The sequence below is a fragment of the Microcaecilia unicolor genome, chromosome 11, assembly GCF_901765095.1.
Source record: "Microcaecilia unicolor chromosome 11, aMicUni1.1, whole genome shotgun sequence".
Classification (NCBI taxonomy): domain Eukaryota; kingdom Metazoa; phylum Chordata; class Amphibia; order Gymnophiona; family Siphonopidae; genus Microcaecilia; species Microcaecilia unicolor.
Genome location: NC_044041.1, coordinates 58,864,425 through 58,876,826, shown reverse-complemented (window position 1 = coordinate 58,876,826; position 12,402 = coordinate 58,864,425). Strand labels below are relative to the sequence as shown.

At 43.6% G+C, this 12,402-nt stretch overlaps 1 gene segment (V, D, J or C); it reads left to right on the top strand.

Moving 5' to 3' along the window:
- LOC115480422 overlaps window positions 1-12,402 on the top strand; it is a 189,986-nt gene that overhangs the window by 82,871 nt on the left and 94,713 nt on the right. The window contains 2 exon segments of the V gene segment in view: window positions 6,318-6,419; window positions 6,561-6,891. Coding sequence covers window positions 6,374-6,419; window positions 6,561-6,891 — 377 coding nt within the window.

Here is a 12,402-nt window from a genome sequence, read left to right as displayed (position 1 = left end):
GAAAACTGGATGGGCCTGGGCCCACCCAGGCCCACCCGTAATGCGCCCCTAGGTGCTTCCATTGTTTTGGCTATTGCTCTTATACTCTCTGCAAACAATTGGATACCTGTTTTCTCACATGAGACTAGATTTTCTGAATTAGAATGATCTATATCTTATGTTAAAGAGACAGAAAACAGAGTACTGTAGACTTGCTCTTAAGGTTGAAAACCTGGAAAATGTTGCTAAAAATCTGAATTTGAAATTCTTAAATTTTCCATCCTTGAAGATGGGCTCTTCTCATGAGACTTTTCACTGATTTTTAAAGGTGGTTTTCAACTACCCTGAGAATGGTTATCCACCTATTTAAAGATTGTACTATTTACCAACTTCCTCTACACATGGGCCTGGTTAGGTCCTTTACAGGTTGAATTATCATCTAATAGTCTTAATATGTCAGCTGTATTATTGGTTTCATTCATACTCCTTCAGGATAAAGAAGCACTCCCGAGACTCAATATTTTAGACAGTTTTCTGTATTATGGGAGAAGATACAGGGGGTCTTTTACTAAAGGTTAGCTTGAGTTATCTGCAGCAAGTCCAGTTTTATTTCTATGGGCCCTGCTGCAGATAACTCAAGCTAATCTTTAGTAAAAGATCCCCCACAGATTTTTCCTGATGTCAGGGCTGCCAAGAGACTGAGCGAGACCAGGGGAAGGGCTGCTGCCGCAACCCCCCCCCCCCCAGATCACCCCTGCTACCCCAGATTGTCGCCACTTCCGCCCCCTTCCCCCAGGATTGCCGCTGCCGCAACTGAGGTACCTTAGGGCTGGCGGGGATCCCGAAGTCCCACCAGCAGAAGAATCCAGTGCTCACTTCATGCCTGCCCTGCCCCTGTGGCTGCTTTTTTCTCTTGTCATGCAAGCTCAGTTTCAAAACCGAGCAGGCACCTGAGAGAGAAAAGCAGCCACTCGGCAAAGCGGTAGAGGCGAGTGAAGAGCAGCGCCGGAGTTTTCTCTCTCCTGCTCCTGTTGGGACGCGATCACTCGGGACCCATCAGGAGCAGGAGAGAGAGACCCTGGCGCCGGGTCCCCCTTGGAGGCCGTGCCTGGAGAATTTTGCCCCCCCCCCCCTCCCTCTTGGCGGCCCTGCCTAATGTATCCTGAAGTATTTTATTTATTTATTTTATTGCATTTGTATCCCACATTTTCCCACCTATTTGCGGGCTCAGTGTGGCTTACATACATTGTGAATGATGGAAATACAATTTGTTAAGTACTGAAGAGAGGAGGAAAAACTTTGTTTCTGTGAGAGCAGAAGGATTGTTGCATGGTGCCAGATTTCAGTTGAGATTTCCATGTCCATGTGTAGTAAATTTAAATAATTTGACCTATTTCTTTGAAGCACCTCAGCTGCATTCCTTCTAGACTCTAGAACTGGGTGATTAATTAGATCTGATGGTATAATAGTTGGACATTGGATACAGGTGTTAGGTGCCTGCTCGTTCCTGAAATATTTTTCTTTATGTTTGCATCTTGTACGATAGCGTCTTCTTTTTTATAAATTTGTAGTTATTTCCTGTATGTACACTAGGAGAAATTACTGTACAAAAGTATTCTTTCTGTGTATTTTGAAAATTCTTTAAATTAAATCATTTTTTTTAAAGAAACAAAAACATCAAACAACTTGTGCAGCATTCAAAGATGTTACATAAAAACAGATAAATTATCAAGGAGTCTGTGTTTTTTTTAATACGCCAGACGCTGAATGTTTTTTAATATCTGGCTAATCAGTGCTGAATATCGACCTACAAAGTACCCACTGGCACTTATCTGCATACTAGTGATATTCAGACTAATACCTGGACCCGGTAAAGCTGTGGCAGCTTTTTGCTGTCCTAACTTTATCCAGATAATTACCCGGTCAGCACCAAGGTGAATATCTGGATTTCCAGTGGCAGTATCTGGAGAATGCTGCTGAAAATTTGAGGATGGATCCAATGAGTGGGATTTCTATGGCTTGGCCATTCCTACCTGGATAGCTCCTGTTGAATACTGACACTGTAACTTTACTGGGTGATTAAAAGCAGAACACGGTAATCTACAAAGACAAAACCAGACCATATAAAAATTGGCTGACACTTGGAAACTTCTTTTTCTCTCCTTCAGTCTTGAGACTCCTCCACTTCCAATCCAGGGTGTTCATGATTATTTAAAACTTGTTTATGTTTTTCTTGTTATACCTAATGATAATTAATAAACACAGTTTGAAAAAAGAAAAAACACCTTTCCTTGCTGCAGCTGCCATGAATTGAGAACTTGCACCTCTGATCTGCTAGATCCTATAACCTCCGCTTTCCTCCTCTTACATCCAGGAACTCCAGCGTCTGCCTGTAAGATGCATCCAAGCATTTCCTTACCCCAGTTACAGCATTCTTTGACCCTAGGGTCTACAGGGGGATATCTGAATAGGTATCCTCCCATACCTCCTTCCTCTTGGCTGTGGCTCCTGGAAACCTCCTATTGCAACGGTGCTGCTAGCCCAGTGCTCTGGATCATCTAACTCTTACAGTTCTGTAAAAGACTTCCAGCACATTGAACTGGGTTGTCCAGCCACAGCTTTTCAGCACTTGGAAATGTCATCTCCGAAACCCTGGGACTTCTTCCTTCTGGGTCTCACCACCAGAAATGAAGGAGTTTTCTTCTCCTTTTTTTTTTACCTCACGGTTTTCAGGGTCCAACCCTTGAGACCTGACGCTCTGGACTCTGTGACAGAAAGATGAAAAAGACATTGTCAGTTCTTTTCCTGTGTTCAAGGACTAGTCAATACCTAGGACCATAGGTGCCGCTACTGGGTGGCAAGGGGTGACAAGTGCCACCCTAGTTCCAGCGTGGGCTCCTTTGCTGTAGTTGCTTCCTGTGGTGTGCAGCACCAGCAATTGAAGCCACAGGGCCTTCCATCTCATGTATGCCGCTGCTCACTGTGCCGTCCTAGTCCTGCACCATGAAGTCACTTCCTGTTTTCAAGGGTGGTGGGACCCAACTTGGAAATCACTAACTTAAGCACACAACTGATGCCGTCTGTAGGTTGCAATTTATAGAATTGCCCTTATTGTGTATTTTGTAGCTTATTTAAACATGTAGGGAATAATTATGATGCATAAAAAAGTCACTTTGGCTTGTGCCCCTGTCCCCCTACATACCTGGTTTGCCTCCCTGATGCCCATAGGCGCCCGGTATAAGAGGCTTGGGGAGGCTATGCCTCCCCAGCTACAGCAGGATGGATCAGCTGTGGAGTCCTGCTGCTCTGGGGGGTTTAAATTGTTGATTTACCTCCATCTTCACAGCAGGAACTGCAGTGAAAGCCTCTCTAGCCTTGTGTAGCCAGTTGTAGAAATTGGTTTATGGTTTAATTTGTTTACCTTACTGCTGGGAGGGGGGGGGGTTGACTGGAGGTGTCCTGGGTTGCCAGGGAGATATTTAATGAGGATGACTTCCTGACCTGCACTGAGGACAGATAGCAGTAGAATCTGGATACTGAGCCAGCATGATCAGAAAAAGTCACCAGACAACAAAGGTAGAAAAGATCATTTTATTTTCATTATAGTGTTTGGAATATGTCCACTTTGAGAATCAGGTGCTCAACATTAAAAGTTTATATTTATTTACTTATTTATGGCATTTTATCCCACATTAAACATGAATTAGGGTGTTTTGTGGCTCTACTTGAGAATTGTAATGATATGATACCTTGTTTCATATTGTTGACGGTCTGCATTTTCCATATGGGTGGTATATTGGTGTATTAGGTTCTACCCAGTGTAATATTTATGGTACAGTAAGGTTCTGAGTGTGTTTTGGCACAAAGTTGTGCATAGTGTTTTGCAGTTGAGCGATTGTGATTAGTATATGCTTTGAGCAACCACTTTATTCTTTGACATATGATACATATCTAATATCTAAATGTAATAAAAGGTATTAATTGTGACTTTTATTTTTATTTATTTATTTTTTCTGTGTGTTATCAGACAATTATGGATTTAAGCTCCACCCATGGCCCCACCCCTAACCCCGCCCCCTTTAGCCTCCCCAAACAGTTGGGTCACCGACCGCCTATGCTGATGCCATTCCAAATAATTCTGTTTAGAGATGCCATTGCCTAGGACCCAGGCTCTAAGGGGCGCTGTGTACCATCTTGAGCACTTAGCAGAAAAGGGAAGACCATTTTCCCATCTAGAAACTCTTTTGCCTCTCCTCCCATGACCTTCCAAATGGGAGCACCATCTGCCTACATCTCCCCCATTTTGCTTTACAAGGCTGCCAGGATAAGTAGAATCCTGCAGAATAAAACACACTGTTCCATTAGACACTGTGGCAAATACATTGAGTCACTAGTACGGTGATGGCGAACCTATGGCACACGTGCCAGAGAGGGCACGCAGAGCCCTCTCTGTTGGCACGCGCGCCACCGGTCGCCTCACCCTCCGTCGTCCCTCCCACCCACCCGGCGTCAAGCATTCCTTCCTCCCTCCCTCCCTCCCACCCAGCACCAGCCCGCCCAGCCTCCATCCCTCCCTCCCTCCGAGCACAAAATTTAAAAGTTCCTGGCCTTGTCCGAGTTAAGGCGGTGTCAGCAGTAGCAGCGAAAAGCTTGCTGCTGGCTCGGCGCGCCTCCTTCAGCCTTCCGTCGCTCAAGCTCTCTGGTCCCGCCCTAACAGGAAATGATGTCCCAACAGCCTTCCCTTCGCTGGTTCGTTCCCTCTCAGTCAGTGTCCCGCCCCCAAGGAAATGATGTCAGAAGGCGGGGCACTGAGGGAACGAACCAGCGAAGGGAAGGCTGGTGGGACATCAGACAGACAGCGTTTTCACTGACGCTGCCTGCAACAGAGGTAAATTTAAATACCGCAGGAGCGAAGGAGGCTGACTGAGGCACGCCGCGTGGGGTCCCCTTAAGCGCGAGGCCCTATGCGGCTGCCTCGGTCGCCTCGGCCTAAGACCGGCCCTGCCAATATGGATAGAAAAACAAAATCACCAGACAACAAAGGTAGAAACAATCATTTTATTTTCATTTTAGTGTTTGGAATATGTCCAATTTGAGAATTTACATCTGCTGTCTTATTTTGCACTGGGTATACTGGAGCTGTAACAACTTACAGAAATGATTTATAATGAAAGAAAATCATGTTATTTTTTTTCTCCTATACTAGTATACTATTTTCAATGATGTCTGTTTATGTGCGCCATGGCTGGTGTAAGGGGGTGTGGCTATCACAGGGGTGGAGTCATATGTGGTGACCCCGCCCATAATGAGTACCGGCACTTCGCGATGAATAATTAGATTTTGGGTTGCTGTTTGGGCACTCGGTCTCTGAAAGGTTCGCCATCACTGCACTAGTACATTCTGGGGGCAGTTTTGAAAGCTGAGGAACAAAATTAATGAAAGAACGCTCTTCCCTATTAAACAGTGTTTCAGGAAAATTACTAAACTCTGCGTTAATTAGAAAGAATGGTTTTCTTTGTTGTAAACTGGTGTCTTTTCAAAACAGCACTAGGTATAAAAATCTATGATTTATCAGTTCTCCTAGATATGAAACAATCTCTCCAAGGACGTAGCCACCATTGAGCAAGCCCAGCAAAAAGTCAGGAGCTGCCCACTGGTAGAGCCACCTGATGCTGGACCCACAGAAGTTCAGTGTTGGGAGGAGGTAAGGGCAGAACACACAGTATTTAACTCGATCTATAACTCTCCCCAAAACAGCCTAGAAGCAGGTATTTAGATTGTGAGCTCTTTGAGCAGGGACTGTTTTTTCGTGTATGATGTACTGCGCTGTGTATGCCTTGTAGCGCTATAGAAGTGATAAGTAGTAGTAGTAGTAAAAATGCTTCAGCTCAGCCAGCTGGCTGCAGATACTGGTCTTATGGGATGAGGCATGAGATCTCACTTTTGTTTTGCATTAAATCTTTGTATTAAACATTTTAAAGTACCTTGCTTGAGAAGTTAAGGAGCCATTAGATGAATTTTAAATCCTTTTGATGTACTCTGATACATTTAATATGCTTTCATATTTGATATTTTGCATGAATAATTATGATATTTGATGTGTTATGAACTGCTTTAGGACTGACAGTGAGGAAGGTGATACACAAAAGTATCAGATAATTAATCTACAGTCCAGTACCCATCCTCTAGCTCAATCTGGGAGGGAAAGAAGCAGCAGCCAGTAAGAGCCCAGCAAAAGTGGAGCCTGTAGCAGTTATAGCTAATGAGAAGAAAGCAGATTTGCATGAAGGGGCAGTGTCACAGCTCTGCAGGGGTATAAGAATGCATTGGAGTCTTTTCCTCCCAGTAATCTGTTTGCAGCTGAAAGCAGAGCTCTGCTGGTCCCTCCTGCACCATGTCCTGGGCTCTTCTCCTCCTCACACTCTTCACCTGCTGTACATGTAAGGGGCAGATTTATTCATCCTGACTCAGAATAATAAAAATGCTGAAACTTTTCTGATTAAATGTTATAATTTCCATGCAAATGGCTCTAACAGCTCCTGCTTCCTATAACAGGATATGTGTTGATGTTCCTGTTTCAGGTTCCAGTTCTCAGCCGGTTTTGACTCAGCCTTCCTCAGTGTCAGTGACCCCAGGAGGGACTGTCAGACTCTCCTGTGCTATGAGCAGTGGCTTCAGCATTGGGGGTTACCATGTATACTGGTACCAGCAGAAAGCTGAGAGTGCTCCCAGATACCTACTGAGATTCTACTCTGACTCCGACAAGCACCAAGGTGAGGGAGTTCCCAGTCGCTTCTCTGGTTCCAAAGACTCCTCCAGTAACTCTGGCTATCTCACCATCTCAGGGACTCTGGCAGAGGACGATGCAGTTTATTACTGTGCTACTTATCATGGCAGTGGCAGCACCTTTCAGTGTCACAGTGATCAAATGCTTTCGGGAACTATTACATTAACGGTTCACAGGGACATGGTCAGATGAGGAAGTGAGACAAGAACATCAGTAGACAGAGACCCGTGAGGTCACAGCTCAACTGTTTATATTCCCCTGTTTAATCACAGGGCTTTATAATCACAGGGCTTTTATTTTTTGGTGTTTATAAACTATCCGCTCGATATTCAAAGTGATTTAAATGGGTCGCATAAAATACTGTCCTATTTTTATACGGTTCATCATATTTGCTTAAGTGCTGAATATTGCCCTTAACCACTGAAGTATTAGCTGGTCACGTATGCCTGGATATTCAATGCTGCTGCCCGGACATGGTCTAGCATTGAATGTCCGAAGAAAATTATGACCATCACCAGCTGAATATCAGCAAGTATAAATACAGCTGTTTATTTTCCAACTAATTAGAAACCCTTTCATGGAACAAAAAATTGGTGTTTATTAGTGTTTCATGGTAGACAAGCCACTGCTGGGTTTTTTTCCCAGTGGAATCTAATACATACTGATACGAAACACCTACAGTAGCCACCCTCCTGGGGCTACCCCGTTGCCATTTAGAGGGTCTATCAGCACAGCTCAGGTCCACCTGCACCTGCCACTTGTGCTGTACACTAGCACCCTTCTTCCACCGACTGGGTCCCAACCACCTCTGGGTGAGTCTCTCACTCTCACATTATCCCCAGTGATTTCTAGGTTACTGGGGCCACACTCCCAGTGGTCTCACAATTCCTAAGAAGCACTCACAGACCCAACACACAAACCACCAGGATTCTTAGCCAGGCCAGACAAGCAGAGGCAATAAACTAAAAATGTTTATTGTCATGAAAAATTAGAACAATGAACAGAGAAGTTGCAATCAGCAAACATTAAAAAATAACTGAAATATGGATCAATTATAAAACTAACTAAACATTTGTTTACTATCTAAATAGACCTGGGGAGATCAGGACATATAGCTGCTCACAAGTTATAAAATATAACTGTTCACAGGGCCTCAGCAAAGAGATTTCTCTTTCTTCTCCCTGGCTAATACTGAATAAAAAAGCCAGTACATCCTAAATGAATTGAGCTCCTGGGTCAATCAAAGCCCAGAACAACAAGTTTTAAAAGTGGCTGGCCACATCACTGCAGGTTACCTCTTATCTGTGTTAACTAAAGAAGGAACAGTCTTTTCTCTGTAACAGCTTTAAATGTAAACATGCACCACCTGCTGGCCAAACTAGAGAAATACACTTCAAGAAATAATACAATTTTACAGGCTTAAAAACCCACTGTTTTGTCACATATACAAACATACATTTATGAAGCTAAAGGAAAGGCACAAAAACTGGGTGCAGGATCCAAGGCTGGCAAGGGGAAGGGTCACATTCCTCTGCATCAGTGGTTCTCAACCTTTCTTCTGTTGGGACATACCTGACAGATCACATTCATGTGTGTGACACACTGAACACTAAAATACACAGTAAGTTTAGTATGAGTTTGCCTATCCCATAACAGAAAGCTGTATGCATCACATCAATCCCAGATTTCTCACCTGCCATACAACAAAACAAATATATATTAAAATTCTAGTGTCACCTCAGTAACAGCAACACAAAATCCCTCCACTGCCATATACTATGAAGCAACACAAAAACCTGCAAATATGCTACTCAGAAACTATATAGCAAACAGAATCTATGGACAGAAGATTTGCAATATTTTCAGTTGGGGCTTCAGGCAGCATTTATTATTGGGGGAAGTGGGGAAGCAGAAATAGGGTCCAGTTACAGGGATTTCAAGAACCTGATGCTCAAGATGTGTACAACGCTGTGTATGTCTAGTAGCACTATAGAAATGATTAGTAGTAGTAGCATGTAGGCGCTGATGGCTGTAAAAGAAACACAGGCTTTCTGTCTGCATCAAGTTTTTGTGACACCCCTCCCACCTCTTGGAGGGGACACTAGTTGAGAACTACTACTCTACATAGACTAGGTCACATTTTTGGACAATTTTTTTGTGAAGTCTCCTAACCCCTGTGTGAAATAAATTTGAATCCAGACCATTCTCCTGGACTGATCATTTACTGTCTCTCTACTTACTGCTACCAAAGCCAGCAGCTTCACAGGATAAAAAAACCCAGATTCTCCAGGCCTCTCCATATGATAGAGTGTGGCAAGGCGGTGGTCCTAACCAAAAGGATGCTAGGTTGTATAGAGAGAGGTATAACAAGCAGAAGAAAGAAGTTGTTAAAGAAGGTGATAGGGCTCCACTTGGAGTGTTGTGTTCAGATTTGGAGGTTGTATCTCACTAAGGATGTCCATTAGCGCATGATAAACTTTAGATTATGAAACCTCCAGGGACAGGAAAATACCTACTGTACCTGAATGTTGAGCTACTACTGAAAATGTAAGAGCTAAATCCAAATCCTCTTCCCTTTAATCTCATAATCATCCCACCAAAGAATAATATGAACCTCACTTTCTCTCCCAAATCCTTTGGGAACAAATTTAATTATCTCAACATGTATACATTGGAAGAAAGGCGGGAGAGGGAGATATGATAGAGGCATTTAAATACCTCCATGATGTAAATGCATAGGAAGCAAGTTTCTTCAACTGAAAGGAATCTCTGGAATGAGGGGGCATAGGATGAAAGTGAAAAGAGATAGACTCAGGAGTAATAGAAACAGAGAAATGTTATGTCAGATAAGGCAGAACAAAAAGAGAGGGTAATACAGCATACATAGAAGGTATACAGACAAAAAAAAAGCAATATCCATAAAACATTCCTGTTGTCCCAGTCTTGAAGGCCCAGTGTTGCTTTTTTTTTTTGTCTGTATGTCAGATAAGGCCAAATGGTCCACCCAGTCAGCCCATCCACGCCATCCTCCCTCCCTCAAAGATCCCACATTCTTGTCCCATGCTTTCTTGAATTCAGATACAGTCTTTCTCACCACCACCATGTATCCACCACCCTTTTTGTAAAAATGTATTTCCTTAGATTATTCCTGAGCCTACAACCTTTACCTTCTCCTATGCTCTCTCATTCCAGAGTCTTCTTTCAATTGAAATAGACTCGCCTCCTGTATATTAATGCCATGCAGATATTTAAATGTCTACATATTGAAGTTTATAAGTCTGTCCCCATACCCTTATAAGATGGAGAGCAGTGACCAATTTTATCATGTGTGGAGTTCTTCTTCATTAGTAAACTTGTGAAAAGCCAAAAAGCTGAAATGAAGAGGTTCCTTCTATTACATTGTACAAAGGTCCAATAGAGTAAAGATCTTCTTGCAATTTCAAGCAGATTAATTATACAGGTTAGAACCAGATTTCAAGGATTAGTCATTGCATTTTATGATTATCTAGAAAGTCTTGTAATTTTCCAGGATCTAGGAAATTTGTCATCTTATTCTTATATGTAACTTTCATGCGAGCAGGGTAACATAGGCCATATTTAGCTCCCATAGCTCTCAGTATTGGGCGCATTTGTAGAAATGCTTTTCTCTTAATTAGTGGTTTTCACGAGATCTGGGGCCACCATAGGCGCCCGGTATAAGAGGCTTGGACAGGCTAAGCCTCCCCTGCTGTGCTCTGAGGGGTTTAAATTGTTGATTTACCTTCATCCTCACAGCAGGAGCTGCAGTGAAAGCCCTCTAGCCTTGTCCTGTTGTAAAAATTGGTTTATGGTTTATTTAGCTTACTGCTGGAAGAGCGGGGGAGGAGGGGTTGGCTGGAGGTGTCCTGGGTTGCCAGGGAGATATTTAATGTGGACGACTTCCTGACCTGCACTGAGAACAGATAGCAGCAGATACTGGACCAGCATGATCAGAAAAAGTCACCAAACAAAGGTAGAAAAGATCATTTTATTTTCATTATAGTGTTTGGAATATGTCCACTTTGAGAATCAGGTGCTCAACATTAAATGTTTATATTTATTTATTTACTTATGTATGGCATTTTATCCCACATTAAACATGAATTAGGATGTTTTGTGGCTCTACATGAGAATTGTGATGATATGATCCCTTGTTTCATATTGTTGACGGTCTGCATTTTCCGTATGGGTGGTATTTGGTGTATTAGGTTCTGCCCAGTGTAATATTTATGGTACAGTAAGGTTCTGAGTGTGTTTTTGCACAAAGCTGTGCTTAGTGTTTTGCAGTTGAGCGATTGTGCTTAGAATATGCTTTGAGCAACCACTTTATTCTTTGACATATGATACATATCTAATATCTAAATTTAATAAAAGGTATTAATTGTGACTTATTTTTATTTATTTATTTTTATTTATTTATCAGACAATTATGGATTTAAGCTCCAGTCCTTGCCCCACCCCTAACCCCGCCCCCTTTAGCCTCCCAAAACAGTTGGGCCACCGACCGCCTATGGGGGCCACTATAATTTTATGGCCATGAAATAAAACTTGCTTGGGTATATAGTCTCACTTCAGTCTGTCTCATTTGCTCTCCAATGCTTGTCTCAACCTTTGCATCGTGCCACAGAGACAGTCACTGTCTGGAGTTCATTAAATGTAATATACAGGGGGAACAAAGCAAGAAGTGCTTGGCAGTTTCTGTACGTTTCTTCTTTGTGTGGGTCCATCAGTGGTGCCTGTCCTCTGGATCTCCTCACTCAGGGGCTGATGTTCAAAAGTACCACCAGCGTTAACAGGCTGTTAACACTGGGTGTGTTTTCTGGTTAGAGTGGGTAGCATGCAGAAATGGTTTCAACACAGACCGCATTTGAATGCAGTCATTATGCGCCCAGAGCAAGGTTTGAAAAAAAAAAAAAAAAATTCCTCACATGCCTTTAGCATGGGAAACTTTTCACCAAGTCCAGGGCAGTGTTAGAAGAGTTGTCCAATCCAGACATCCCAAATATTAAAAAACTAGTAAAAGAGGCCCGTTTCTGGGCGAAATGAAATGGGTGCTAGCAAGGGGCTTGGAGGGTCGTGTCGGGCGCCATTCGTGTATCGCTGGCAACGGCTGTGGGCGCGACGTCACTGGGATCGAGGGAAATGGCTCCGCCCTCGCCGGCAATGGCTGTGGGCGCAACGTCAGGGATCGAGGGAAATGGCTCCGCCCCCCGCGTGACGTCAGGGATCGAGGGAAATGGCTCCGCCCCCACGTAACGACGTGATCCGCCCCCGACGTAACGACGTGAGAGGCTTCACCACCATGAATCCACGAACCCTTCACGGAAGTTGCAGGATTTTGGGGCTTCAATGGAACGTTCAGGTAGAGAATTATGTCCGGAAGGGGCATGGCTGGGGGCGTGGCTGAGGGCGGGTGTATGAGTGACAGTGAGAGTGAGTGGTGCTGACAGGATGCAACAGTACAGGGCTTCAGTGTTTCCCTGCCACACTGATTGGAGGTGAGAATTATTAATATAGATAGCCGGTGGTGTATTGGGCCCATAGCAGCCAACACTGTGGGTACTCAATAGTGAGAAAACTCCTTGAATTTCTCCAGGGAGGACTAATTTCCACCAGGT